The 26,069-nt window shown below is 34.2% G+C and overlaps 1 protein-coding gene across 1 annotated transcript; it reads left to right on the top strand.

Annotated features, from left to right (window-relative positions):
- The first annotated feature begins 10,900 nt into the window (after nucleotides 1-10,900).
- On the top strand, nucleotides 10,901-11,539 carry LOC130049620 (uncharacterized). Its single transcript, XM_056147475.1, has one exon. The coding sequence runs from the start codon at nucleotides 10,901-10,903 to the stop codon at nucleotides 11,537-11,539; it is 639 nt and encodes a 212-aa protein (XP_056003450.1).
- The last annotated feature ends 14,530 nt before the right edge of the window (nucleotides 11,540-26,069 follow it).

Below are 26,069 nucleotides of genomic sequence, written 5' to 3' on the forward strand. Positions count from 1 at the left end.
TATTTTGATCGGTATTCTCTTTCCTTTTCGTGTAGCTAATGGTATTCGGAAGACCTCGTCCCGGGTTTTCTCGTTCTAAAAATAGTTGGCTGCGACAGAAATATTCCAGCATTACAACTTCCGTTCGTTATAGTCAGAAATGAGAAGTGGCGAGGTTAAAACGATGAAATTGAGCGGTGTGAAGTAGTTATTGCGCACCAAATAGCGATGCATTTAATCCACGAATCATCAGTAGATTTAGAATGACCGTTCTTTTCAGTTGGTATATGCAGTATTGGTGTTTTTTCGATAGGATTTCTCAGCGAGGTGTAGATTTTTTCAACATGTCGCTGGCTGAGTTGCACACCTTGTTCATATATTATGATCGGTGATATGACATTTTTAAAAACGGTTTCTATGCGAGATTTGTGTATTCCATTGAAATAGATAACCTCTGAAGTTACATATTTTATCAAAAATACGTCCGAAATACCCAAGGAATTGAACATTTAAAAATAAAAGAAGGGGGGTACCGGAAGTCCTGTCCACAAGCACCTGTGGTTTACACTCCGTGGATCAGCCTTGAAGTGGGTAGCCCCATGTTTGTTTGTTTACATTAATTTGTCATATATTAGTGTTCAAGTGGTCATCTCAGAAGCTTATAGAAAAGTAACGATCCAGAACGATGTATGAAAATCACATATTCATTTTTTTATTGGGAGTGTGTACATAAGATCTATACATGCTATTCACACTTTAGGTGCTTGTGGAAAATAGGTCAATCGCAGCATCTCATTGTGAAGCAAGTTGGTTTGGTTTGAGTTGTAATGGTTATCTTCTAGCATCCGAGTAATAATAGATGGGCGGTCCTTCTGTCACGAGTGCTCGGAGCGCACGAGTGAGAGAAGGACCGCCCATCTCTGTATAATGATCGAATAATTTTAAAATAGATTAAAACAAAGATATTAAATTTAAATTAATGATTTACCGAGTAAGAATTGTCCTGTTCATTTTCAAATACATTTCTCACTGGGGAAAAAGGGGGGGGGGGTGTTTCATTGCTGATCCACCTTTCAACAAAGCAAACAAAAAAATCATACGTCGCAATTTACCACATGTATGACGTCAGTCACATTGACATGTGGATCGCGATTTCTCACTTGCTTACATATTTTCTTGTGTTGGATTTACTATTAGTAACAACTTTGCATGCAAGGGTAAGTTTTCATGTAGTAGAAATTTTCACAGAGCAAATTATTGCATTTTCTGATATTTGAAGACTTACTTTGGGTAGATCTAGGCCTAAACAATGCAATTTCCCGTATTTTCTCAATCTGTCGGAGATAAGCGACTTCAAAGTCGATCTCTAAAGGGCAGCGAAATACGCATTGCATGCATAGTCTACACATATTTTCTGTCATGACAAACTTCCCCTTCGATACAATAATTTAATAAATAGGCTAGGCTCTGTTGAACTAAGACAAACTGACAACGAGTTAAGATGGCGACCGTCTATAGCTACATGTAGACGCTTCGTCGTTGTCGCTAAGTGAATCATTAAGCGGCTCAGTTGACTTGTATTTTTCCGAGTTTATGTACATTTTGATAAACGAAGGTTAGTATCATTGTTCTGAAATTTTTTTTATCCCCCCCCCACCAACTCATTTTTGTACAAACTTTTTTACTTGTTACGTATTAGTAAAAATAACATTTTCAGCGCGATTGTAAGAAGAAATATAATCACAGATAACGAAATTTTTACTAAGATGTAACAAGGACGAAAATAACATTTTTCAATATTCTTTAGTATATATTTACAAAACATAAGTAAAAAGGATCCCAGATCAGAAAAAATAAGGGGGGGGGGGGAAGGGTTGTTTGTATGACCCATGACGCAAGGACTGTCGTTTAACATGGATTTATTCTAACTGTACGTCAATGTATAATTTAAATCCATTCTCATATATAGTGGAAATACTGGCCAGTTTATCTCAAACTACAAACTACACCTTTCCGAATATATCAAATACCAGCTAGGGTCTTATATGCACGGTTTCGATTTAATGTGGCATTTGTTGAAAATGTATTGAAGTAGCGAAGGGCGGGGGGGTGGAGGGGGGGGGGGTATCTGACTTCAAGTGGGCTCAGGTGAGTGAGTGATTACCGTGAATGAAGGTTATTACATATTGAAAAAAATTATATTAACAATTTGAACATGAATTATGTGTGTAACAATTGTCTGTCGGTTGCTTAATATTTGAAGACACTGGGGAGGGACTCTTATTTATTTATCGAATTATTATTTGTCATAAAAGTGGAAACCACCGGCCGTGTGTTGTATCCTCACATCCAAAATTGTGATTTCTCATATAAATAGTTTAGGGCAACATATATATTTTTATCAAATATATATAAGCTAAAAGATACAAAGTATCATTAGTTTGTTAACTTTGAAAAAAGCTTATTGGTTGAAACGTTCCTCAGAATTTTTTTGTTTTTTTGTTTGGGCTCGATATTTACGTAAACTATTTCCATTTAAAAAAAAACAAGCGATAAGTTAAAATCAAGCTCATGTGTTTATTAACTAGTACAAATGTATGTTGCTTGGTCTTTTCGTAAGGCATGACTTTCTCGACGCGTGCCAAATGGTGACTTATATTCTCATTGGTTAAGTTAAGAGTTCAATCGCATTAACAATTTAGGATTGTTGCTGACAAAAGTCGAAATTCCTTTAACCCCACCTCTTTACCGTAAGAAACACTGTCATTGGTTTCTCGCTACCTCTTAATCAATCTCATGACATTTGCGCTGTTTTCTATCATATGTATATGACTCCTGAATCAATTAGGGGCATGGATCATGCAACATGCATTTGTACTACCACAGCAAACTTCTACTGAAAAACTTTGACCACGATTGACGCGCGGATACGCCGAATACAACTAGCCTAAAGTTGTATGGTCCCGATACTCATATATTATTATGTGTAAGAGATGAATTAGTTTTTAAAGTTTTTAACTTTCCCTGATTTGACATGCTTGAAAACATGTAAAACATGTAAAAGAAAACATTGAGAAGATTAAATTAGGCGTCTATAAATAGTCCCACGCGCGTGAAGGGAATCCCAACATGACTCGGACAACAACAACAAAATTATTTATTCTCAAATAAATACAACATGTGTATTGTAGAGAAATAATTCGTAATATATAATACAATATTGTCCATAGCATGCAGTTAACATGGAGGACATGCCCTCTCCCTTATAACCATTAAAAATTTGCATAATCTTTTAAGTACAATAACATTTTTACAATTAATTAAGAAGCTGTTTAAATTTATATCTATCTGGTCTATTTGTATCATATTTATCTAAGTTTTCCAATCTTGATTTCTTAATAGTTTCATCAGTACATATAAATAAATAATGGAACTCATCAGCCAAATTATTATTATTACATAAAGTGCATACTCTTTCATTTCTTGGAATGTTTAACCATGGTCCTGTCTCTACAGGTAATTTAAAATTTGATGCTCTAAATCTACAGAGTATTTCTCTTTTATTTTTAGGAAGTTCATCTAGATAAAATTCAAAATTTGGTTCATTTTTAAAGGTGGAATAATTAATTGCTTTTGACGAATTACATAAAAGTTTAATCCATTTCTGTATACTCTGATCCTTCAGTGTTTATAATACCTTTGCATTTAACCAGTCTGTGTTTAAAAAAGCTTCATTTTCCCATACATATGACAATCCACACCCATTTAAAATGTTTCTAATGCATTTTATCCAAGGGATATTATCTTTACATATAAGTGAATACATAATTTTTGTAATTCTTCTATTGTCTGATAAAATAATTTTTGACCAAAATTTGATTATTCTTGTTTTAATATTTATAGACAAAATATCTTCCAAGTTCTCCATGAATAAAATAATTCGGAGTATTTTGATTTAACCTAAGTATATATTTACAGTATCGAGTATGTAGTTTTTCAATTTATGGAAGTGTTTGAAAAACCCCAAATTTCACAACCATACAATAAAATCGGTTGTATAATTCTGTCAAAAAGGTCAGGTTGACATTTGATTGATAAGTTATTTTGCTTACATTTTTTAGCACATCAAACATTGCTCTAGTTGCTTTGTCATATTGATATTTTATATTGTTGGTAAATGAACCATTTTTATTAAAAAACATACCAAGATACTTGAATTCATCAACAATTTCAATAGTTTTAAATAATTTACTAAGACATGATAAGAGAGTAATGGGTCTATAATTAGCAGCCAGTGATTCGTCTTCTTTGTTTTTGTAAATAAGGATTATCTGCCCGCACAACCAATCACTAGGAAAAATACCTGATTCAAAAACAGCATTAAACAATTTCACATAAAAAGACAGCATAAAACCACACGTTGATTTGTTCTTCTGCTACCCCTTAAACGTATTACTATTATGTTTATTTATACATACATTGTATTTCATGTTTCCCTCTGGTATCTAAGAAAGCTGTATTATTCCATATATGAACCTCTGACGATTTTTCTTGCATGTACATTGCATTATATTTATTGTACCTCATGTACCGTTTAACATGGTTTGAGCGAAATAAATTGAATTGAATTGAATTGAATTTGATGTATTCATTAACAATATGGTCACAACCTGACGCAACTTCAGCTAGTTGTAATCTGTGCGTCACTTTCTGAAGAAAGTTATCCTTTGATCCGCTCACGTATGTCACTTCACAATTAAAATTAGATCCTTTGATCCGCTCACGTATATATCGCTACACAAGGATCTAACAAAACCGCATATATACGGTGGTAAAATGTAGTGAGCCTTTAGTCTAACCAATCAGCTATCAAATGAACGGTGCAAACTTGGGTCATTCGGAACTCTGAAATGTTACTAATAACTGCCAAAGTATTCCGGTAATAACGTGCCAGACACATGGAGGACACCTCAAAGAATGTATAGTTTGACAAATATTTGTTGTTTGTGTGAATTTTCATTTGTTGTAAGAGAGACCGACGGAGAAGGGAACACCCAAATCTGACAAGAAGTTATATACATGTAGATTGAAATTAAAACTTACAGAGGAAATCTGACAAGAAGTTACATAGATTGAAGTTAAAACTTACAGCGGAAATCTGACAAGAAGTTATATAGATTGAAATTAAAACTTACAGAGGAAATCTGACAAGAAGTTATATAGATTGAAGTTAAAACTTACAGAGGAAAAGGTTGATGTTATGTAATTCGACAGGTGATTAATTTACCACAGGGCGCGGAGGGTAGGAAAACCTGCCCCAGTCTTCAATATTCAGCACAGCTATTAACACATCTTTCTGTTCCACTTTTAAAGATTGATTCTTGCAATATTTCAAAACTTATTAACGTGCGCCAATATTTGGTCGCCATATTTGTGCATATATTAGTATCTCACAAGTCAGTGATCATCTCAAAAGCTTACATACAGTAGAAACTGACTATTCAGAACGACTTGTGAGGGTGGTCGGTGAGGAAATAACATATTTTGGATACATTTTAAGTTCTGTATAAAATAATTTCATTCTAGAGGGGGGGGGGGGTATGTACATAAGATCTATACAAGCTATCCACACTTCAGGTGCCTGTGGATTTGACCTCCGTATGCAGTTTCGTTAGATCCTTGTGTAGCAATATCAAAAGATTACTCGATATTACACCAGAAGTCGCACGTGGTGGAGTCCCAATGGGGGTAGTTTATGTATACACATGCACCTGTGGCGTGGATTATGCGACCCACCCACCCCACACCACTTATTATGTTTTTTTCTGATCTGAGATCTACACACTTTTTATTTATGATGCATTAATTTTTCGTCTCTTTTACTTACGTATTAGTAAAAAAAAAAATCAGCGATTGTAAGATGAAATATAAATCACTGATAACGAGATTTAACAGAGACGAAAATAACATGTATGTATTTACAAAACATAGGTTTAAATAAAATAAATGTATTGATCCCAGATCAGAAAAAAATAAGGTTGGGGTGGATATGTATGTGAATTTAACATGGATTTATTCTAACGAACATTCTCACATAGTGCAAATACTGGTTTATCTGAAATTTTATCACACCCTCCCGAATATTATTATATAAATATTGCATGTAGTTGAGGGTAACATTGAAAATTTTCACCCCGAGAAAACCATTGTCAACCGAGGCGTTGCCGAGGTTGACAATGCTTTCTCGAGGGATGAAAAATTCAATGTTACCCTCAACTACATGCAATATTTGTTTTATTATACTGAATGTTATGTAAACTGGAAAGCAGAAAAACTTACGTCTGTTGACATTTGATCAATCACTGTCATGCGATATTTCGTATTTCGATGCGGGTACTCGCGTTTATTACAAACGCTCAAACGACGTCGTCTAGCAATCTACGGCGAACCGTACGCGCATAAATTTGACGCATGTGATAATTTTTTTATAATATCACCCGTTGTCAAGTACTGTTACCCGTTGCTAGATACTATCACCCTGGGGCGCGTGTTTTCTGTTCTCTGAGGGTAACAATATGTTTTTTCAAATGCTTCTCGACCAATCAGGTTCGAGTATTTTACATGAAAGTATAATAAATACAGCTACGGTCTTATATGCACGGTTTGGATTTGATATGGTATTTAGGGACATTGTGTTAAAGGAGCGAAAGGGGAGGGGGAGGGGGGGGGAGGGCTTTGGCTTCAAGAGGTCCCAGGCGATAGTAAAGGTAAATATATTGAAATTAGTATATTAACAATTTGAGTATGAAATATGTACATGACAATTGATATAAGTCTGACGGCTGATTCATATAAGACACTGGGAAGGGACTCTTATTCATCTAATTAGGAAATAATTATTTGTCATAAAAGTGTGTGTTCTATCCTCGCACCTAAAATAACACCTCATATAAATATTAACAGTTTAGTGCAAAATATATATCTTAATTTTAAATATATAACAGCTAAAAATATAACAGCTAAAAATATAACAGCTAAAAGATACAAAGCATCATTGGTTTGTTGACTTTGAAAAAAAAAACCTAGTGCTTGAAACATTCCTTAAACTTTTAATTGGGTTCGATATTCGCGTAATCTATTTCCATAAAAAAGCTAAAAAGTTAAGAAAATCAAGCTCATTTGAGTGTTTATTTCACCTCCGTTTAATTTTACTGGAAAACATTTGACGCGCGGACGCCCAACTGTCTAATTTTTTGGTTTGAAAAAACAACGAATTACTAGAGGTATTTGATATTTACTTCCATGTATAGCACTGTACTATGATAACAAAATACACAGATTTACACAGATAAGACCAACGAACTGGTCACGTGACTGTCACTTGATTTGTCTTCTGAGTATGCATTAGAAATGGCCGTGTGACCAATATTTGTAAACACCAATTTAAAATTAAATAATTCTGGTTAAAACAGGTGAAATGATGTATGACATGCCATACAGACACATAAATACATACGTGCTATGAATTAAAAGTGTTTTACAAGGTGGACAAAATTCAACAAGGGGTTTTAATGACCTCAAGAATTTGTCCATTTTTGGTCTTTATTCGTAACCACAGGACTAATCTCGGCTGAGATTCTGCTCGCAGAAGTCCTTCGTAATTCCTGTCTGGAAATTTACATTCAACTTCGGCTAGTTCTAGCAATTAATGTGCACTAAGGTGACATTGCCGCTCGCCACTTACCGTCTATATGTAACTTAGCCGGTAGTTTGCACTAATCTCATATAAATTACTGCGCAAAACTGAAACATGTATGAAAGTACTTTTCCAACTTTATTGCAGAGGACACCTGTATCCCTCAGGAATGGTGTTCATCCCAAAAAAAGACAATTCCAACAAAAGCAATTTTCTTTGGTTCTTTGCAGTTGATATGAAGGTAGACCAACACGTCTTGTATGTCAGATTTTATCTCATCGCTATGTCCATGAATTTACTCTATTTTCTTCCTATTTCAGCTTGGATGGGTTCCTCAATATTTCATAGACCTGGGGTTTATGCATGGGCAGAAGGCATTTATTGGAAATTTAAGAAGATATATAAAGACAATTGAATGAAATAGCTCAATTTGTCTGGGATATTGCTTTATTCTGTAGCTGACATTGACATTGGAAGTAAATTGTCAGAGAAATTAGCCCAAAACAAAACCGGTGACAAATATAATTGTTTGGATACACGAGTATATGCGTATATTCTTGCGAAGTATCTTACGCTGGTCTCACTCTTGGATCAGTAAACTTCCGGTTGTACCTGCGGTTGCATGACACTTGGAAACATAAAAAAAAAAAATCACTACACCAGAATGGTTTTTGTTTTTATCCAAATATATGATTGATATAGACACTGATTATATGAAATATTAAGCAATGTTAATGTTAATAACAATAATAATGTTAATATAGGCACCTATTATATGAAATATTAAGCATGTTACTAAATGGAATGTCGCATTTATACAAATATATATATATATATATATATATATATATATATATATATGTTCCAAAATCATACGAGTCGGAGAGATTACAGGAAAAGGCACTATACCTTAAAATTATTAAAAACAATAAAAAGAAATGCACTTGGTGACGAACAAGGTTATTGTTATTGTATTGTAGAAACCGCTAATGAAACAATTACGCTTAATGATACAATCTACAGTATAAACCGTTAAATTAATGATACAATCTCCCTAATAATACAATTGTATCATTAATCGTTCCCTTTGCAATGTTGTTGCGACGCTTAATGATACGACCACAAATTTGCAGTCCAAACCGCTAATGATACAAGTTGTATCATTAAGCGTCGCAATAGCTACAAATCTGCAGTGTTTGTTAGAACACCCCCCCCCCCCCCCCAGGGCAACCTAATTTCTCCATGGGGTCAAACTGTTTTTGGAGTACATAGCAATAATAAAAAATTCAAAAGTCAGGACTATCCCAGGATAGTCAAAGACTCAAGTGAGCTTTCCTGATAACATTTTGGTCGTCTGTCTGTCCATCCGTAAACTTTTAATGTTTTCGACTTTCCCCTATAAATAAATAATAAATAAAAATTTCAATAAAAGTCATCCTTGGGTAAAGGCAATTCAAGTTTGTTTAAATGAAGAAACATGCCTCCTTGAAAGGGGAGAAAATCAAGAAAATTGACAGTCTGTCCCCAAGGACACTTGTCGCTCGATATATGTTCCTTAATGAATATACACAATAACGAAACAATACTGGCTGTGCATAAAAAGGTGTCACTCTGTGGAGTCCATAAGGGACACAGGGGCCTACAGGATCGGATTATCCTTCACGATAGCAAAGATTTGTCTTATGTAAAATCGTCAAATTGTCAGCTTTGGTACGAAAACCAAAATTCTTACACCAAAATTAAAGACTGAGATATTTTTGATGATTCCTTTTCAGATCCCATGTGCTCGATTTCAAAATGTTCTGCAAAAACTTGTAAAACTTGTGATATACTGATCATCAGAAATTCATTTAATAGTACTCTCACTGGACGTAGTTTCTGAACCAAATCTTTTGATAATTTGACTTGTAAATCTTCTAACGTTGTCTACGCTATTGAAGTGTAACATGTGTGACTTTATTTATGTGGGAGAAACTAAGGTTCACTTAAAAGAATATCGGGGCACAGATTTCAAATAAATAATGGTGGTAACCAACTTCTTAATGCACCGGACCACTCCAGCTTGTCCATGGGTTTAAGGATTTTGGAAAAAATTTACCATCACACAAACAATTCAACATTAAGTACCCCTTTTCGTAGACAACGAGAATATCACTGGATCAGGAACCTAGGCACTGCATTTCCATATGGATGCAATGATAATGTATATGATGTGGAAAATGTGACTAGTCCACAAGGAAATAACGTAAATGTGATGGGACTCTTTCCCAATACTCAAAGACGGAAATGCAGTCATGGACATCGTTCATATAAAGGACCAAGTATAAATGATGTCACGTTTGATTCACTTTTACCTTACGTCAACAGACAATTAGGTCCACATCATATTCGTACAAAACTTTACTATGTTCCATTGAGAGTTTTACGTCTATACTTGGATTTTTCATCACCTATATATAAACTGAACTCTAGGATTATGAACACGGGTCATGCAAATCGAAATCGTGCCGTTCCTTAAACTCAAATTTACAAAGGAATAGATACCGTCAACATAAGCAACATTTTTCGTTCAGTCGTGTATTCCCACTTATTTCAAGTCTACACCCTGTATATTTCCTACAGTTATACTTCTACTATTGCATCCAAACTTTGCAGTGCCTAGATATAGACCATCTTATACGTAATCCACCAACATGTTCTTGTTCTTCATCTTCTTTCAACTGTTGTCCAACTGGACATGTCATTACTGGTGGTGTTGATATAGTTCAAAATGAAGACCTCAAATCACTTATTCTAAAAGGTTCTGAATGCAGAGAACCTCGGTCTTTCAATTGGCGACAGACTTCATCTCTATTATGAATTCTGTCGAAGATTATGCCAGAAGATGGGCTAAATATGAAAAAGAACTTGATACATTGTCGGAATGGGTTAAAAGCATAAGAAGAATATCAAAATCCCGCATTAGACATATTAAAACAGAAGTACGTACCATCTGTGTTTAGTAAACCAGAAGTGATAAAAGAATTAGGTTACATGAGCAATATGTTTTGATTCCAGCTGACAAAGTTTGTAACAACATTTTCTTTGTTTGTAAGGCTCATTATTACAACTATTTAAACGAACTCCAAATGCTTCAGTTTTAGACACATTAATATCCCAGTCAATGGGTCGAATGAATATGAGTTACTGGGTTCCTAAACTATATAAAAACCCTTACAAAGATACATGTACATTGCTGGATCCAGTAATTGCTCTACCAAGCTCCTCATCAAAATATTAACAGCTGTTAATGTAAATGTTAATGGAGAGTTACATAAATCTACAGGGCATGCCTTCCAGCTCACAAAAGCAATACGGAATGGCGACATATCAGCGGCTGATCGTATTCGTTCCGCATCTAATGCTTTAGAAGCAAAGCGCATTGGTGATGTCGTGAAGACTAATTCGTCTTGGGAAACAGAGAAAGTTGAGGTCATGACAACAATTATTGAAGCGAAATTCAAGCAGGTGAAATCTTTCAGAGATACAGTACAAAAGCTTGACCCTAACACAACTGTGGTAGAAGCTACACAGGACGATTTTTGGGGGAGCGGTTTGGATGAAGCTGCCACGCTTAATACACGCCCAAAGGCCTGGCCGGGCTTAAACAAGCTTGGTAAAATCATTAAAACTGTCGCTAAAAAACAATTGAAAAAGCCACGGAGCAACTCTGTACCTACGCAGCCAGCCCGAAAATCATCCAGAAACAAGCAGCAGGAGATCACGACTTTTGTTAGCCAGTTGAAAGATGGTAATAACAAACGGTCACGTGACAACCTGACCACTGATGATGGAGACTATAGGTCAGACATGGACAGTGATTAAGGTGATGGACAGTGATTAAGGTATTAGAACACTAGCCCTTAAATGACCACAAGTCCTTTGTTAAAATTCTTCTCTTTAAATGCTAGAGGTTTGAATGACTATAATAAGCGTAATACATTGTATGATTGGTTACAAGATTTAGATATAGATATTGTATTATTACAAGAAACTCATTTTATAGAAACAAGGGAATACTCATATAATGCAAGGTGGCGAGGAACCAGCTATCATTGCTTTTCAGACTCGTCCTCGAGCAGAGGTGTGTCAATTCTTATTAGACAAAACCTTGCTTTTGAATTTATTAATTGTCATAGATCCACTGATGGGCGTAAGATATTATTGAATAGTAAGTTCAATGACACTGTTTTTACTATTGCTAATTTATATGCTCCAAACAAAGTACTAAATAGAAAATCTTTTTTTTTACAAATTCTAAATCTTGGATTAAAAAAAAAGCATCTAATACCGAAAATTTACTCGTTTTTGGAGATTTTAATTGTAAACTTGATGAAAATCAAGATTTTGACACTAGTAAACATCAATTAGTTCTACTACTTAGACAGCTTGAATTAAGTGATATTTGGACTAAAATGAACGAAAATAAATCAGGTTTTACATGGTGCAATGCACATAATATATCATACAGCAGAATTGACTACGCCTTTATATCAGAAAACGTTAGCTATTCTATTGATTCTTTAACACTACGAAATTGCCCCCAAGTAAATAATAATAGATTAAGTGATCACCTCGGACTTAGATTAGATCTAATTATAAATCAAAATAAGAGAGGATCCGGATATTGAAAAATGAATACTTCCATTTTATTAGATAAAGATTACTGTACAAACATAAATCAAATGTTAATGGAAAAAGAATTAGAAATTAATGCTATCGAATGTCCACACGAACGTTGGGAAAACGTTAAGTATTTAATTAAGTAGAATTTTCAATAAAGAGAAGTAAACGTTTGAAACAAAAGGCTAAGACAATCGAGGAAAAAATAAAAATAATTGAAAGTAGTCCACCGGAGGAAATAAATTATACAGAAAAAAAAAATCTAGAAAAGGAATTAAACGATATTTATGAAAATAAATCAAAAGGAGCCTATATAAGATCAAAGGCTAACTGGATAAAGTATGGAGAAAAATGTTCATCTTATCTTTTTAATCTTGAAAAAAAGCATCAAAACAATAATGTAATTGAAAAAATTGTAGAGGGTAATAACACATCATATACTAATAACGAAATCTTGGGTCAGCTATGTGATTTTTATGAAATCCTTTATTCTTCAGAAAGGCCAAACATACATCGCGGAAACGAATATTGAAAATAAACTAAACGATGTGGAAAAAAATATATGCGATAGTCTCCCAACTTTATCCGAATGCGAAGACGCAATTAGAAATATGAAAAAACAATAAATCTCCAGGTACAGATGGTATACCAGTTGAATTTTACAAAATTTTCTGGAATGATATTAAGCATTACTTCTTCAGTTCTTTGATAAAATCTTTTGAAAGTAAAGAGCTCCCAAAATCGCAGAGGATGTCAATAATAAGTCTTATTCATAAAAAAGGTAAAAAGTCAAATGTTAGAAATTATAGACCAATTAGTCTAACAAATTGCGATTATAAGATTCTTGCATTTCTTTTGGCTAAACGTTTACAAACAGTCATATCAAAACTTATAAATATAGACCAATCAGCATATATTAAAGGCAGATATATTGGGAATAATGCTCGATTAATTCAAGATATTTTTGACTACTGTGAAGATCATAACGAAGATGGCATTTTATTATTTTTAGATTTCGAAAAAGCCTTTGATACCGTAGAATGGAGTTTTATGATGGAAACCTTACAAGCTTTAAATTTTGGAACAAATTTTATCAACTGGATTACAACCTTATACAATCAACCTTTATTTAGAGTAAAAAATAACGGTTACATATCTAAAACTTGTAAAATGACTAGAGGTATTCGTCAAGGATGTCCAATATCAGCATTACTGTTCATCATCACAGTAGAGATGTTAGCTACAAGAATTAGATCTTCTGACATAATACATGGTTTTGAAATTGGAATTAACAAAGAGATAAAAATTATACAACATGCAGATGATTCCACAAGTCCCCTAAAGGACGTGCAATCAGTAAAACAAGTAATTAAACCTGTAAAACAATTCTCTGGAGTCGCAGGTCCAAAGCTTAATCTAAGGAAATCAGAATGTATATTGCTAGGTTCTTTAAAAAACACATGTGAAAAGATTGAAAATGTAATTACAACAAATAATTCAGTTAAAACATTTGGTATATTTATAGGACATAACAAAATGTTGTGTCAAGAAAAAAATTGGATAGGAAAAATCAATCAAATTATTAGCATACTCGATAACTCGGGGAAAAGATATTTAACAATTTTTGGTAAAAAAGAAATAATCAATAATCTCATTATTTCTGAATTGCAATACGATGCGTCGATAATTCCCAATCCGCCTGATGAAATATTTAAGCAACTGAACAGAAAGATATTTAATTTCGTATGTAATAGCAGGGAAAGAATCAAAAGAAATACACTTATTGGAAAGGAATTGAAAGGTAGAATAAAAATTATTGATGTTGAATCCAAGTTTTTCTCACTAAAAGCGTCTTGGATTGCACGTCTGCTATGTACTAAATCCAGTCTCTTAACATTTCTTGAACATAAATTTCAAAAAGAAAATCTATCGCTGAGGTATATAATTAAAACAAACTTAAGAGATGTAAAAGAATATAAAGATATGACATTTCTGCCGTTGTTCTATAAAGAAGTAATTTGCACTTTTAACAAAACCAAAATGATTACTTCGGATGAATTCTTATCTTTACCAATTTGGAAAAATGACCTATTTCAGTTCAAAAACCATCCAATTTATTTTCCCAATTGGGTCAAGTCAGGAGTTCTATACACCAAAGATTTATATGATAACAATGGTGTATTTAGAGATTTAAAATATTTTCAAGATTTAATCTCTCATAGAAACAATATTATCTGTGAATACTATATTTTTAAAAACAATGTTCAACCGCTTTACTCGTATATTTGACTGCAAAAAAGCGCCCTATATTAATATTAAAGACAACATGCATGTATTATTTAAAGGAAATAACTGTAAATATATTGAATATCAAATCATCTTTCTTCTATAACATATTAGTTGATAACAAGTTCATTAAACCAATCACAGAAAACTTTTGGACGGAAAAGTTTGACATTCCGAAATCTTTATGGAAGACAATTTATCTCTTAAAAGTCGCAAAAATTTCAGATAAACAAATATCAGAGTTTAACTATAAATTATTACATAAACTTTTGAATAATAATCTGAATGTTAGCAAATGGAATCCAAATATACAAAAATATTGTGAAAACTGCGGTGAAATTGAAAACATAGAACACCTTATATACGCCTGCAGATCGTCTAAAAGAATATGGAAAAGGATTAATAATGTACTAAATCTTGATATTTCTTGGAAACATATCGTCATAGGCTTTTATAATGAAGCAAATCTATCAGAGGCTCTTAATATTTTTATTTCTTTCATTGCACTGAAGATTTATAAATATAAAATGAAATGTAGACTAACTGAAACCTCTTGTAACAGTGAAAATTTATATATCTCAGTGAAACGGGCTTTAAATACATATCAATACATTGCAAAAAAATCGTATTCAAATGTATGTATTAAAAATATATCTAAGAAAGTTTTTACAACTTTTGATACTTGATTTGAATTTTGTATATGAGAGGCCCGATGTGGAGGGAGACGGCTCCTTCACATTTTGTTTACCTGGAGGCAATTGGAATCTTTGTGTATGTGGTAGTGTGCCTTTCATGTGATAAATAATAGTGTTTTTGTGTATGTGTGTATTTATGAATAGTATGACTTGACAATTCAATCTAACTATTGCATGAAATTGCATTATGTTGATGAATTATTTATATATTTGTTGATATTGAATTAAATAAAAGATAAAAAAAAAAAAAAAACCAGCTGTTAATGATCAGCAAAACCTCAAAAAGTATCATACGGCGTTTATCCAAATCTTCCAAATTCAAAAATATCTCCCAAGTTCAGTTTCTTCGATCGTGGGGAAGTTTTTACTATCTACAATATATATCCAATCTGCAGTCGTAGACCCTGTGTTGTGTTGATGTTGTGTCGTAGACCCTGTGCTGTGTTGATGTTGTGTCGTAGACCCTGTGCTGTGTTGTGTCGTAGACCCTGTGTTGTGTTGTGTCGTAGACCCTGTGTTGTGTTGTGTTGTGTCGTAGACCCTGTGCTGTGTTGTGTCGTAGACCCTGTGTTGTGTTGTGTTGTGTCGTAGACCCTGTGTTGTGTTGTGTTGTGTTGATGTTGTGTCGTAGACCCTGTGTTGTGTTGTGTTGATGTTGTGTCGTAGACCCTGTGTTGTGTTGTGTTGTGTTGATGTTGTGTCGTAGACCCTGTGTTGTGTTGTGTTGATGTTGTGTCGTAGACCCTGTGTTGTGTCGTAGACCCTGTGTTGTGTTGTGTTGTGTCGTAGACCCTGTGCTGTGTTGTGTCGTAGACCCTGTGTTGTGTTGTGTTGTGTCGTAGACCCTGTGTTGTGTTGTGTTGTGTTGATGTTGTGTCGTAGACCCTGTGTTGTGTTGTGTTGTGTTGTGTCGTAGACCCTGTGTTGTGTTGTGTTGATGTTGTGTCGTGACCCTGTGTTGTGTTGTGTTGATGTTGTGTCGTAGACCCTGTGTTGTGTTGTGTTGATGTTGTGTCGTAGACCCTGTGTTGTGTTGTGTTGATGTTGTGTCGTTTATACCAGGCGGATCTAACCATGAAGTATCAAGAAACATAACGCATCACCAAATTAACGTCCATTCAACACCGTCATAGTAAATCATTTGTTTACATACATTCATTACATACATTCCATTTTGATGAATCCGTCAGAGGGAATAGCGTACTTTGAACCAAGAATTCATAAAAAATGTATTTATCTGATAATATTTACATTTGCCAATGCACTTGATTACATGACAGTACTAATGAAATTGACATTCAATTTCTTGTAACATGAAGTCGGTCATGTGATCAGTCTTTTTTTTTTTTTTTGCGTATGAATACAATCATCGCCTCAAAAAAAAATCCTGTACTTTCACCCCATCTCCTTTTCACCACTTTTAAAAAGTAGAAATAGTGCGAGTAAAATTCCGAAATGGTTGAGTATTTTGGATAATACTTGTCTCTTTCACATCTGCACCCCTTCCTCTCGTAAACCCTGGATCTGCCACTGCAATGACATCATAACAAAAACAGATTTTTTGTAAACATACCGGAATTTCATCAATTTGTAAAATAGAAACACACCGTTGAGTTGTTTCATTTTAAACACCGTCTGCATCCCGTAATTGTTTCATTTCGCACCGAAAGACGTTTCGTACTAAGACGATTCGCACTAGGACGGTTCGCCCCTATTTGCAGTGCGAAACGTCCCATGCATTTTCCAATTACTTTGGTTATTATCTACTAAAAAATCAACACAAAATAAATAGTACTCAGAAACCAGCCCACAATAAACAGTACTCAGAAACCAGCACACAATAAACAGTACTCAGAAACCAGCAAACAAAAAATAGGACTAAAAAGATCAAATACAATAAATGATACTTAGAAACGAGCACAAAATAAATAGTACTCAGAAACAAGCACAAAATAAATAGTACTCAGAAACCAGAACACATCAAACAGTACCCAGAAACCAGAAGACAATAAACAGTACTCAAAAACCAGCATTCTATAAACAGTATTCAGAACCCAGCACAAAATAAACATTACTCAGAAACCAGCACGCAATAGATAGCACGCAGAGGAACAAAGACAATGAATAGTACTCAAAAACCAGAACAATAAATAGTTAAAACGCACAAAATAAACACTACTCAGAAACCAGCTCACAATTAACAATACTCACCAACAATACTCATTCAACAACAGTAGTCAAACAATAAACAGTACTCATGACCATGTCTGCATACTATAAACACAAAATAACACAAAATAAATATTACTCAGAAACCAGCACACAATAAACAGTGCTCAGCAACCAGCAAACGATAAATAGTACTCGGAAGGACAAATACAATAAACAGTATTCAGGAACAAGCACACAATTAAAAAGAACTTAGAAACCATAGTACTAAAAAATCAATACAAAATAAACAGTACTCAGAAACCAGCCCACAATAAACAATACTCAAAAACCAGCAATCTATCATCAGAACCAAGCACAAAATAAACAATACTCAAAAACCTGCACACAAGAGATAGCACCCAGAACAAAGACAATGAATAGTACTCTCAAACCAGAACAACAAATAGTTAAACCGCACAAAATAAACACTACTCAGAAACCAGCTCACAATAAACAATACTCACCAGCATACTTAAAACTACTTAGAAAATAGCATATAATAAACTGTATTCAGAAACTCACAAACAATAAATAATACTCAAGAACCAACACTAAATAAATAGTACTCAGGAACAAGCACACAAAAAATAGTACTCAAAAACCAGTAGAAAATAAAAAGGACACAGAAACCATAGTACTAAAATATCAACACAAAATAGTTAGTACTCCGTAACCAGCCCACAATAAACAGTACTCAGAAACCAGCACACACTAATAAACAGTACTCAGAAACCAACACACGATAGATTTTACTCAGAACAAAAAAAAAAAATTCTCAGATACCAGCACACAATAAACAGTAATCAGCTACCAGCAAACAATAAATAGAACTCAAAAGATCAAATGCAATAAATGATACTTAGAAAAGAGCACAAAATAAATATTACTCAGAAACAAGCATAAAATAAATAGTATTCAGAATCCAGAACACATCAAACAGTACCCAGAAACCAGCCGACCAGCAAATACAATAAACGATACTTAGAAACGTGCACAAAATAAATAGTACTCAGAAACCAGTACAAAATAAATAGTACTCAGAAACCAGTACAAAATAAATAGTACTCAGAAACCAGTACAAAATAAATAGTACTCAGAAACCAGTACAAAATAAATAGTACTCAGAAACCAGTACAAAATAAATAGTACACAGAAACCAGTACAAAATAAATAGTACTCAGAAACCAGTACAAAATAATTAGTACTCAAAAACCAGTACAAAATAAATAGTACTTAGAAACCAGAACACATCAAACAGTACCCAGAAACCAGCAGACAATAAATAGTACTCAAAAACCAGCATTCTATAAACAGTATTCAGAACCCAGCACAAAATATATATTACTCAGAAACCAGCACACAATAAACAATACTCGGAAACCAGCTCACAATAAACAATACTCTCCAGCATACTTAAAACAGTACTTAGAAAATAGCATATAATAAACGGTATTCAGAAACCCACAAACAATAAATAATACTCAGAAACAAGCACAAAATAAATAATACTAAAAAGTCAGCGCAAATAAATAGTACTCAGAAACAAGCACACATTAAACAGTACTCAGTAACAACCAAACGATAAATAGTACTTAAAAAGACAAATAAAATAAACAGTACTCAGGAACAAGCAAACCAAAAATAGTACTTAAACAATACTTAGAAGCGAGTATTGTATAAACATTACTCAGAAACCAGGTCACTATAAACTGTAATCATAACCCTGCAAACAGTTCTCAGAAATCAGCACAAACAGTACTCTGAAACCTGCAAACGATAAATAATATTCAGAAGAACAAAGCAATGAATAGCAATCACAAACCAGAACAATAAATCGTTAAACAAAATAAAAACCAGCTGACAATAAACAATACTCACCAGCAAACACAATAAACAGTACGTATGAACAAAACACAATAAATAGTATTTAGAATCAAGGACCCAATCAATAGAGAACCAAGAAACTAGCACAGAGAAAATATTCAGAAACCAACACACAATAATTAATCATCAGAAATCAAGCACCCAATAAACAGTAATCAGGAAGCAGCACACAAAAACAGTACTCAGAAACCAGCACACAATAATTAATCATCAGAAATCAAGCACCCAATAAAACAGTAATCAGAAACAAGCACCCAATAAACAGTACTCAGCAACAAAAACACAATAAACAGTACTCAGGAAACAAAACACAATATATAGTACTCAGAGGGAAAAATGCAATAAATAGTCCTAAGAAACCAGCACACGATAAATAGTGCTCAGGACAAATACAATAAACAGTACTCAAAAACCAGCAAACAATAAACAGTACTCAGAAAGCAGCACACAATAAACAGTACTCAGAAGCCAGCAAAGAATAAACAGTACTCGGAAGCCAGCAAACTATAAACAGTACTCAGCAACAAACAGACGATAAATAGTATTCAGAAGGACAAATGCGATGAATAGTACTCAGAAACCAGCACACAATAAATAGTACTCAAAAATCAGAAAACAAGCACACAATCAATAGTACTCAGAAAGACAAATATAAAAAATGTACTCAGAAACAATCAGTATAAACAAGAATAAACAATATTCAGAAACCTAAACAAAATAAACTACCCAGTAACCTGCACACAATAAATAGTACTCAGAAACCAGCAAACTATAAACAGTGCTTAGATGCCAGCGCAGAATAAACAGTACTCAGCACACAATGAATAGTACACAAAATGACAACAGTAATAAAAAACTAGTACAATAGGTAGTACTCAGAAACCAGTAAATAATAAAAAGTACTGGAAAACCAGCACCCAAGACACGATAATAGTACTTAGAAACAAATACACAATTAAACAGTACAAAATTACAAAACACAGTGAACAGTACTCAGAAAGCAGAACTCAATAATACTCAGAAGGACAAACATAATAAATAGTACTGAGAAAGACAAATACAATTAACAGTACTCAGAAACCAGCACACAATAAATAGTACTCAGAAGGACAAACATAATCAATGGATACTCAGAAACCAGCACGCAATAAATAGTACTGATAAAGCAGCACACGATAAACAGTACTCAGAAACCAGAAAACTATAAACAGTACACACAATCAAGCATGCAATAAATAGAAACCAGCAAACTATAAAGAGTACTCAGAAACCAAGACATAATAAATAGTAAGAAGCACTATTATAATATAATATCCAACACACAATAAATAGTACTGAGAAGGTAGAATAAACAGTACTCAGAAACAAGCACACAACAAATTCTCAGAAACAAGCAAACAATCAACTCAGAAACCAGAACAGTACTCAGAAGGACAATAAACGGTACTCAAAAACCAGCAAACAATAAAAAGTACTCAGAACGCAGCAAACAATAAACAGTATTCAGGTTTGTGAACGTTGACTTTCCTTGTATGTGGCTCGTGTGTTATGGTTGTTATAATTTGTTGTCATCAACTTTATTGTCATCACATCTCACTAACTTTTGAACCTTGGTTTCATGATGATTTTGACAACAGGCGATATGGTCTTGGAGTCTAAATCTTGAATGCATTTCTTTCATCTTTATGAGATATAACTGTCTATTATAAAGTACCGGGTGTATGAGTATCATCTTTTATCATATAGTATAATGATTAAAGGTCAAATTTGATGACGTCATTTGTAGAATGTGATATTTTTTATTCCTGTTTACAGTTTATTGTGTGCTGGTTTCTGAGTACTTTTTATTGTATTTGTCTTTCTGAGGATTATCCTAGTTAATTGTGTGCTTGTTTCTAAATACTGTTTTATTGCTGGCTGCTGAATGTTTTTGTATTTGTATTTCTGAGTACTATTTATTGTATTTGCTTTTCTAAATACTGAGCACTGCTAGTACCTGAGTATTGAAAATTGTGTGGTGGACAAAACTTCATATCTCCCACTCAAACATCATATCTCCCCAGCATATTTACCTCTTGGGCAACCTCATTTTGTGCTGGTTTCTGAGTACTGTTCATTATGTGCTGATTTCTCAGTGCTGCTTATTGTGTGCTTGTTTCTGAGTACTCTTTATTGTCTGCTGGTAGCTGAATACTTTTCATTGTGTACTGGTTTCTGAGTGCTGCTTATTGTTTACTCGTTTCTTAGTACTATTCACTATGTCCTGATTTCTGAGTACTGTTTATGGTGTACTGTTCATTATGTGTTGGTTTCTGAGAACTGTTCATTATTTGCTGGTTTCCGAGTACTGTTCATGGTGTGCCTGGTTTCTGAGTTCTGTTTATTCTATTTGTCCTTTTAATTACCATTTCTCTTGTGCTTGTAGCTGAGTACCGTTTATTGTTTGCCGCTTTCTGAGTACTGTTCATTACGTGTTGGTTTCTGAGTGCTGCTTATTGTGTGCTGCTTTCTGAGTAATCTTTATTGTCTGCTTGTAGATGGGTACTGTTCATTATGTGCTTGTTTCTGAGTGCTGCTTATCGTGTGCTGGTTTCGGAGTACTGTTCAATGTGTGCTGGTTGTTGATTACTGTTTAATGTGTTGGATTCTGAGTAATGTTCATTGTGTCTTGAATTTTGAGTGCTGCTCATGGTGTGCTGGTTTCTGAGTACTGTTTATTCTATTTTTCCTTTTGAATTACTATTTATATTGTGCTCATATTTCAGTTCTGTTTGCTGCTTTCTGAATACTGTTCATTATGTGCCGATTTCTCAGTGCTGCTTATTGTTTTCTCCTTTCTGAGTACTCTTTATTGTCTGCTGGTAGCTGAATACTTTTCATTGTATGCGTGTTTGTGATTGTTCCTTATTGTGTGCTTTTTTCTGAGTACTGTTCATTAAGTAATGTTTTGGTGGTTCCTGTTACTGTTTATTTTGTGCTGGACTCTGAATACTCTTCATTGTTTCCTGAATTTTGAGTGCTGCTTATGGTGTGTTATGGTGTGTTTTTCTGAGTACTGTTCATGGTGTTCTGGTTTCTGAGTATTATTTATTCTATTTTTCCTCTTGTGCTTGTTATTGAGAACTGTTTATTATTTGCTGGTTTTTGAAGACTTCCGAGTACTATTCATTCTGTACTGATTTCTAAGTTTCTTTTATTGTGTGCTAGTTTCTGAGTATGTTCATTATTTGCTGATTTCTGAGTACTGTTCATTATGTTCTGGTTCTCATGATTTTTGTGTGCTGATTTGTAAGTACTGTTCATTATTTGTGTTAATTTCTCTTTATTTTATTTGTCCTTTCAGTACTATTTATCCTGTTCTTGTATCTGAGTACTGTTGATTGTTTGCTGGTTTCTGAGTACTATTTATTCTGTGCTGATTTCTAAGTGCTGTTGATTATTTATTTGTTTCTGAGTACTATTCATTGTATACTGCTTATTGTTTGCTGGTTTCTGAGTAATGGTCATTATTATGTGTTTGTTTCAGAATGCTGCTTATTATTCAATGTGTGCTGGTTCCGCGTACTGTTTATTGTGTGCTGGTTGGCGAGTACTGTTAATAATGTGCTGGTTTCTGAGTGCTGCTTATTGTATGATTTTTTCTGAGTACTCTTATTTTTTGTTGGTAGCTGAATACTTTTCATTGTGTGCTGGTTTCTGAGTACTGTTATGTGCTGGTTTTTAAGTACTGTTTGATATCCTTTTGAGTACCATTTATCTTGTGCTTGTTCGGAGTACGGTTCATTATGCACTGGTTTTTGAGTGCTGCTTATTGTTTGCTTGTTTCTGAGTACTGTTTATTTTATTTGTCCTTTTGAGTACTATTTATCTTGTGCTTCTTTTTGAGTACTGTTTATTATTTGCTGGTTTCCGAGTACTGTTTATTGTGTGCTGGTTCATGAGTGCTGCTTATTGTCTGCTGGGTTCTGAGTACTGTTCATTGCGTGGTAGTTTATTAGTACTGTTTATTATGTGGTGGTTATTTTGTGCTATTTTCAGAATACTGTTCATTGTGAGCTTGTTTCTGAGTGCTGCTTATTGTGTGCTGCTTTCTGAGTACTGTTCTTTGTGTTGGTTTCTGAGTGCTGATAATTGTGTGTTGCTTTCTGAATATTCTTTATTGTCTGCTGGTAGCTTGTTTCTGAGTGCTTCTTAATTTGTTGTTGTTTCTGAGTACTGATTATTGTTTGCTGGTCACTGAGTTCTGTTCATTGTGTGCTGGTTTCAAAGTGCTGTTCATTATGTGCTGCTTATTGCGTGTTGATTTCTGAGTACTCTTTATTGACTGCTGGTATTGGAATACCGTTCATTGTGTGCTTGTTTCTGAGTGCTGCTTCTTATCTGCTGGTTTTTAAGTACTGCTTATTCTTTGCTGGTTTCTGAGTACTGTACCATGTGTTTGTTTCTGAGTGCTGCTTATTGTGTGCTTGTTTTTGAGTTATTGTTCATGGAGGGCTGCTTTCTGCTTTCTGAATAGTGTTTTTTCTATTAGTCCTTTGAGTACTATATATCTTGTGCTTGTTGCTGAGTACTGTTTATTGCTGACTGTTTTCTGAATGTTGCTTATTGTGTGCTATTTTCTGAGCGCTGCTTATTGTGTTATGGTTTCATTATAAACTGGTTTCTGAGTGCAGCTTATTGTGTGGTGGTTTCTGAGTTCTGTTCATTGTGCGTTGGTTTCTAAGTACTGTTCATTGGGTTGGTTTCTGAGTACTGTTCATTATGTGCTGGTTCTCACGCTGTATTATTGTCTGCTTATTGCGTGCTGGTTTTTGAGTACTGTTCATTGCGTGCTGGTTTCTAAGTACTGTTCATTATGTGCTTGTTCTCACGCTGGTTATTGTCTGCTGGTTTCCGAGTGGTGCTTATTGTATGCTGTTTTCAGGGTAGATTTCATTATGTTTTGGTTTTAGAGTGCTGTTTATTATGAAGTACTGTTTAGTTTAATATGTGTTGCATTCGGAGTACTTTTTATTGTGTAGTGTTCAATGTGTGCTGGTATCTGAGTACTGTTTATTGTCTGCTGGTTTCTGAATAGTGTTCATTGTGTTCTGGTTATTGAGTACTGTTCTGCTGATTTCTTAGTACTGTTTATTCTGTGCTGGTTGTCATTTGCTTATTTTGTGATGGTTTCCGAGAACTGATAATTATGTTCTGGTTTCTGAGGGCTGCTTTTTTCCCCCCTGGTTTCTGATTTCTGTTCATTGTGTGCTGTTTTCTGAGTGCTGCTTATTGTGTGCTGGTTTCTGAGTATTGTTCATTTTATTCTGGTTTCCGAGTGATGCTTATTGTGTAATCATTTCTGAGTACTGTTCATTGTGTGCTGGTTTCTGATTTCTGTTAATTGTGTGCTGTTTTCTGAGTACTGTTTATTGTGTACTGGTTTTTGAGTACTATTCATTGTGTGCTAGTTTCTGAGTACTGTTTATTGTGTGCTGGTTTCTGAGTACTGTTTTTTCTGTGCTGGTTTCAGAGTAGGGTTCCATTATGCACTGTTTTCTGAGTCCTACTTATTGTGTGCTGGTTTCTGAGTGTTCCTTATTGTGTAATCGTTTCTGAGTACTATTCATTGTGTGCTATTTTATGTTCTGGTTTCTCAGGGCTGCTTTTTTTTCCCCCTGGTTTCTGATTTCTGTTCATTGTGTGCTGTTCATTTTATTCTGGTTTCCGAGTGATGGTTATTGTGTAATCGTTTCTGAGTACAGTTCATGGTGTGCTGCTTTCTTAGTACTGTTTATTATGTGCTGGTTCTCATGCTGATTTTTATGTGCTGATTTTCGAGTACTGATCATTATGTTTTGGTTTTTCAGGGCTGCTTATTTTGTGCTGGTTTATGAGTTCTGTTCATTGTATGCTGTTTTCTGAGTGCTGCTTATATTGTGTGCTTGTTTCTGAGTACTGTTCATAATGTGCTGGTTTCTGGGTGCTGCTAATTGTGTGAAACTTTCTGAATACTTTTTATTGTGTGCTGGTATTTAAATACTTTTCATTGTGTGCTGGTTTATGAGTGCTGCTTATTGTGTGCTTGTTTCTGAGTAGTATTCATTGTGTGCTAGTTTCTGAGTTCTGCTTATTGTGTGCTTGTTTCTGAGTACTAGTCATTGTGTGCTGGTTTCTGAATGCTGTTTATTGTCTTCTGGCTTTTGGTACTATTTATTTTGTGCTTGTTTCTGAGTACTGTTCTTTATGTGTTGGTTTCTAAGTACCGTTCATTATGCGCTGGTTTCTGTGTTCTTCTTATTGAGTGCTGGTTTTTGAGTACTTTTTATTATCTTCTGGTAGCTGAATTTTGAGTTTGTTTCTGAGTGCTGATTATTATGTTCTGATTTCTGAGTATTGTTCATTATGTGCTGGTTTCTGAGTGCTGTTTATTTGTTGCTATATTCTGAGTACTGTTTATTATGTGTGTTGCTTTCTGAGTACTGTTCGTTATCTGCTGGTTTTTGAGTTCTGCTAATTATGTGCTGGTTTATGAGTTTTCTATATTGTCTGCTGGTAGTTGAATAATTTTCATTGTGTGCTGATTTCTGAGTGCTGCTTATTATGTGCTTGTTTCTTAGTACTGTTCATTATGTGCTGGTTTCTGAGTGCTGCTTATTGTGTGCTATTTTCTGAAT

The sequence above is a fragment of the Ostrea edulis genome, chromosome 8 (genome assembly GCF_947568905.1).
Source record: "Ostrea edulis chromosome 8, xbOstEdul1.1, whole genome shotgun sequence".
Lineage (NCBI taxonomy): Eukaryota > Metazoa > Mollusca > Bivalvia > Ostreida > Ostreidae > Ostrea > Ostrea edulis.

Excerpts from the sequence above, each read along its gene's own strand:
- LOC130049620 (XM_056147475.1), top strand. The coding sequence starts at position 10,901 with ATGTACATTGCTGGATCCAGTAATTGCTCTACCAAGCTCCTCATCAAA.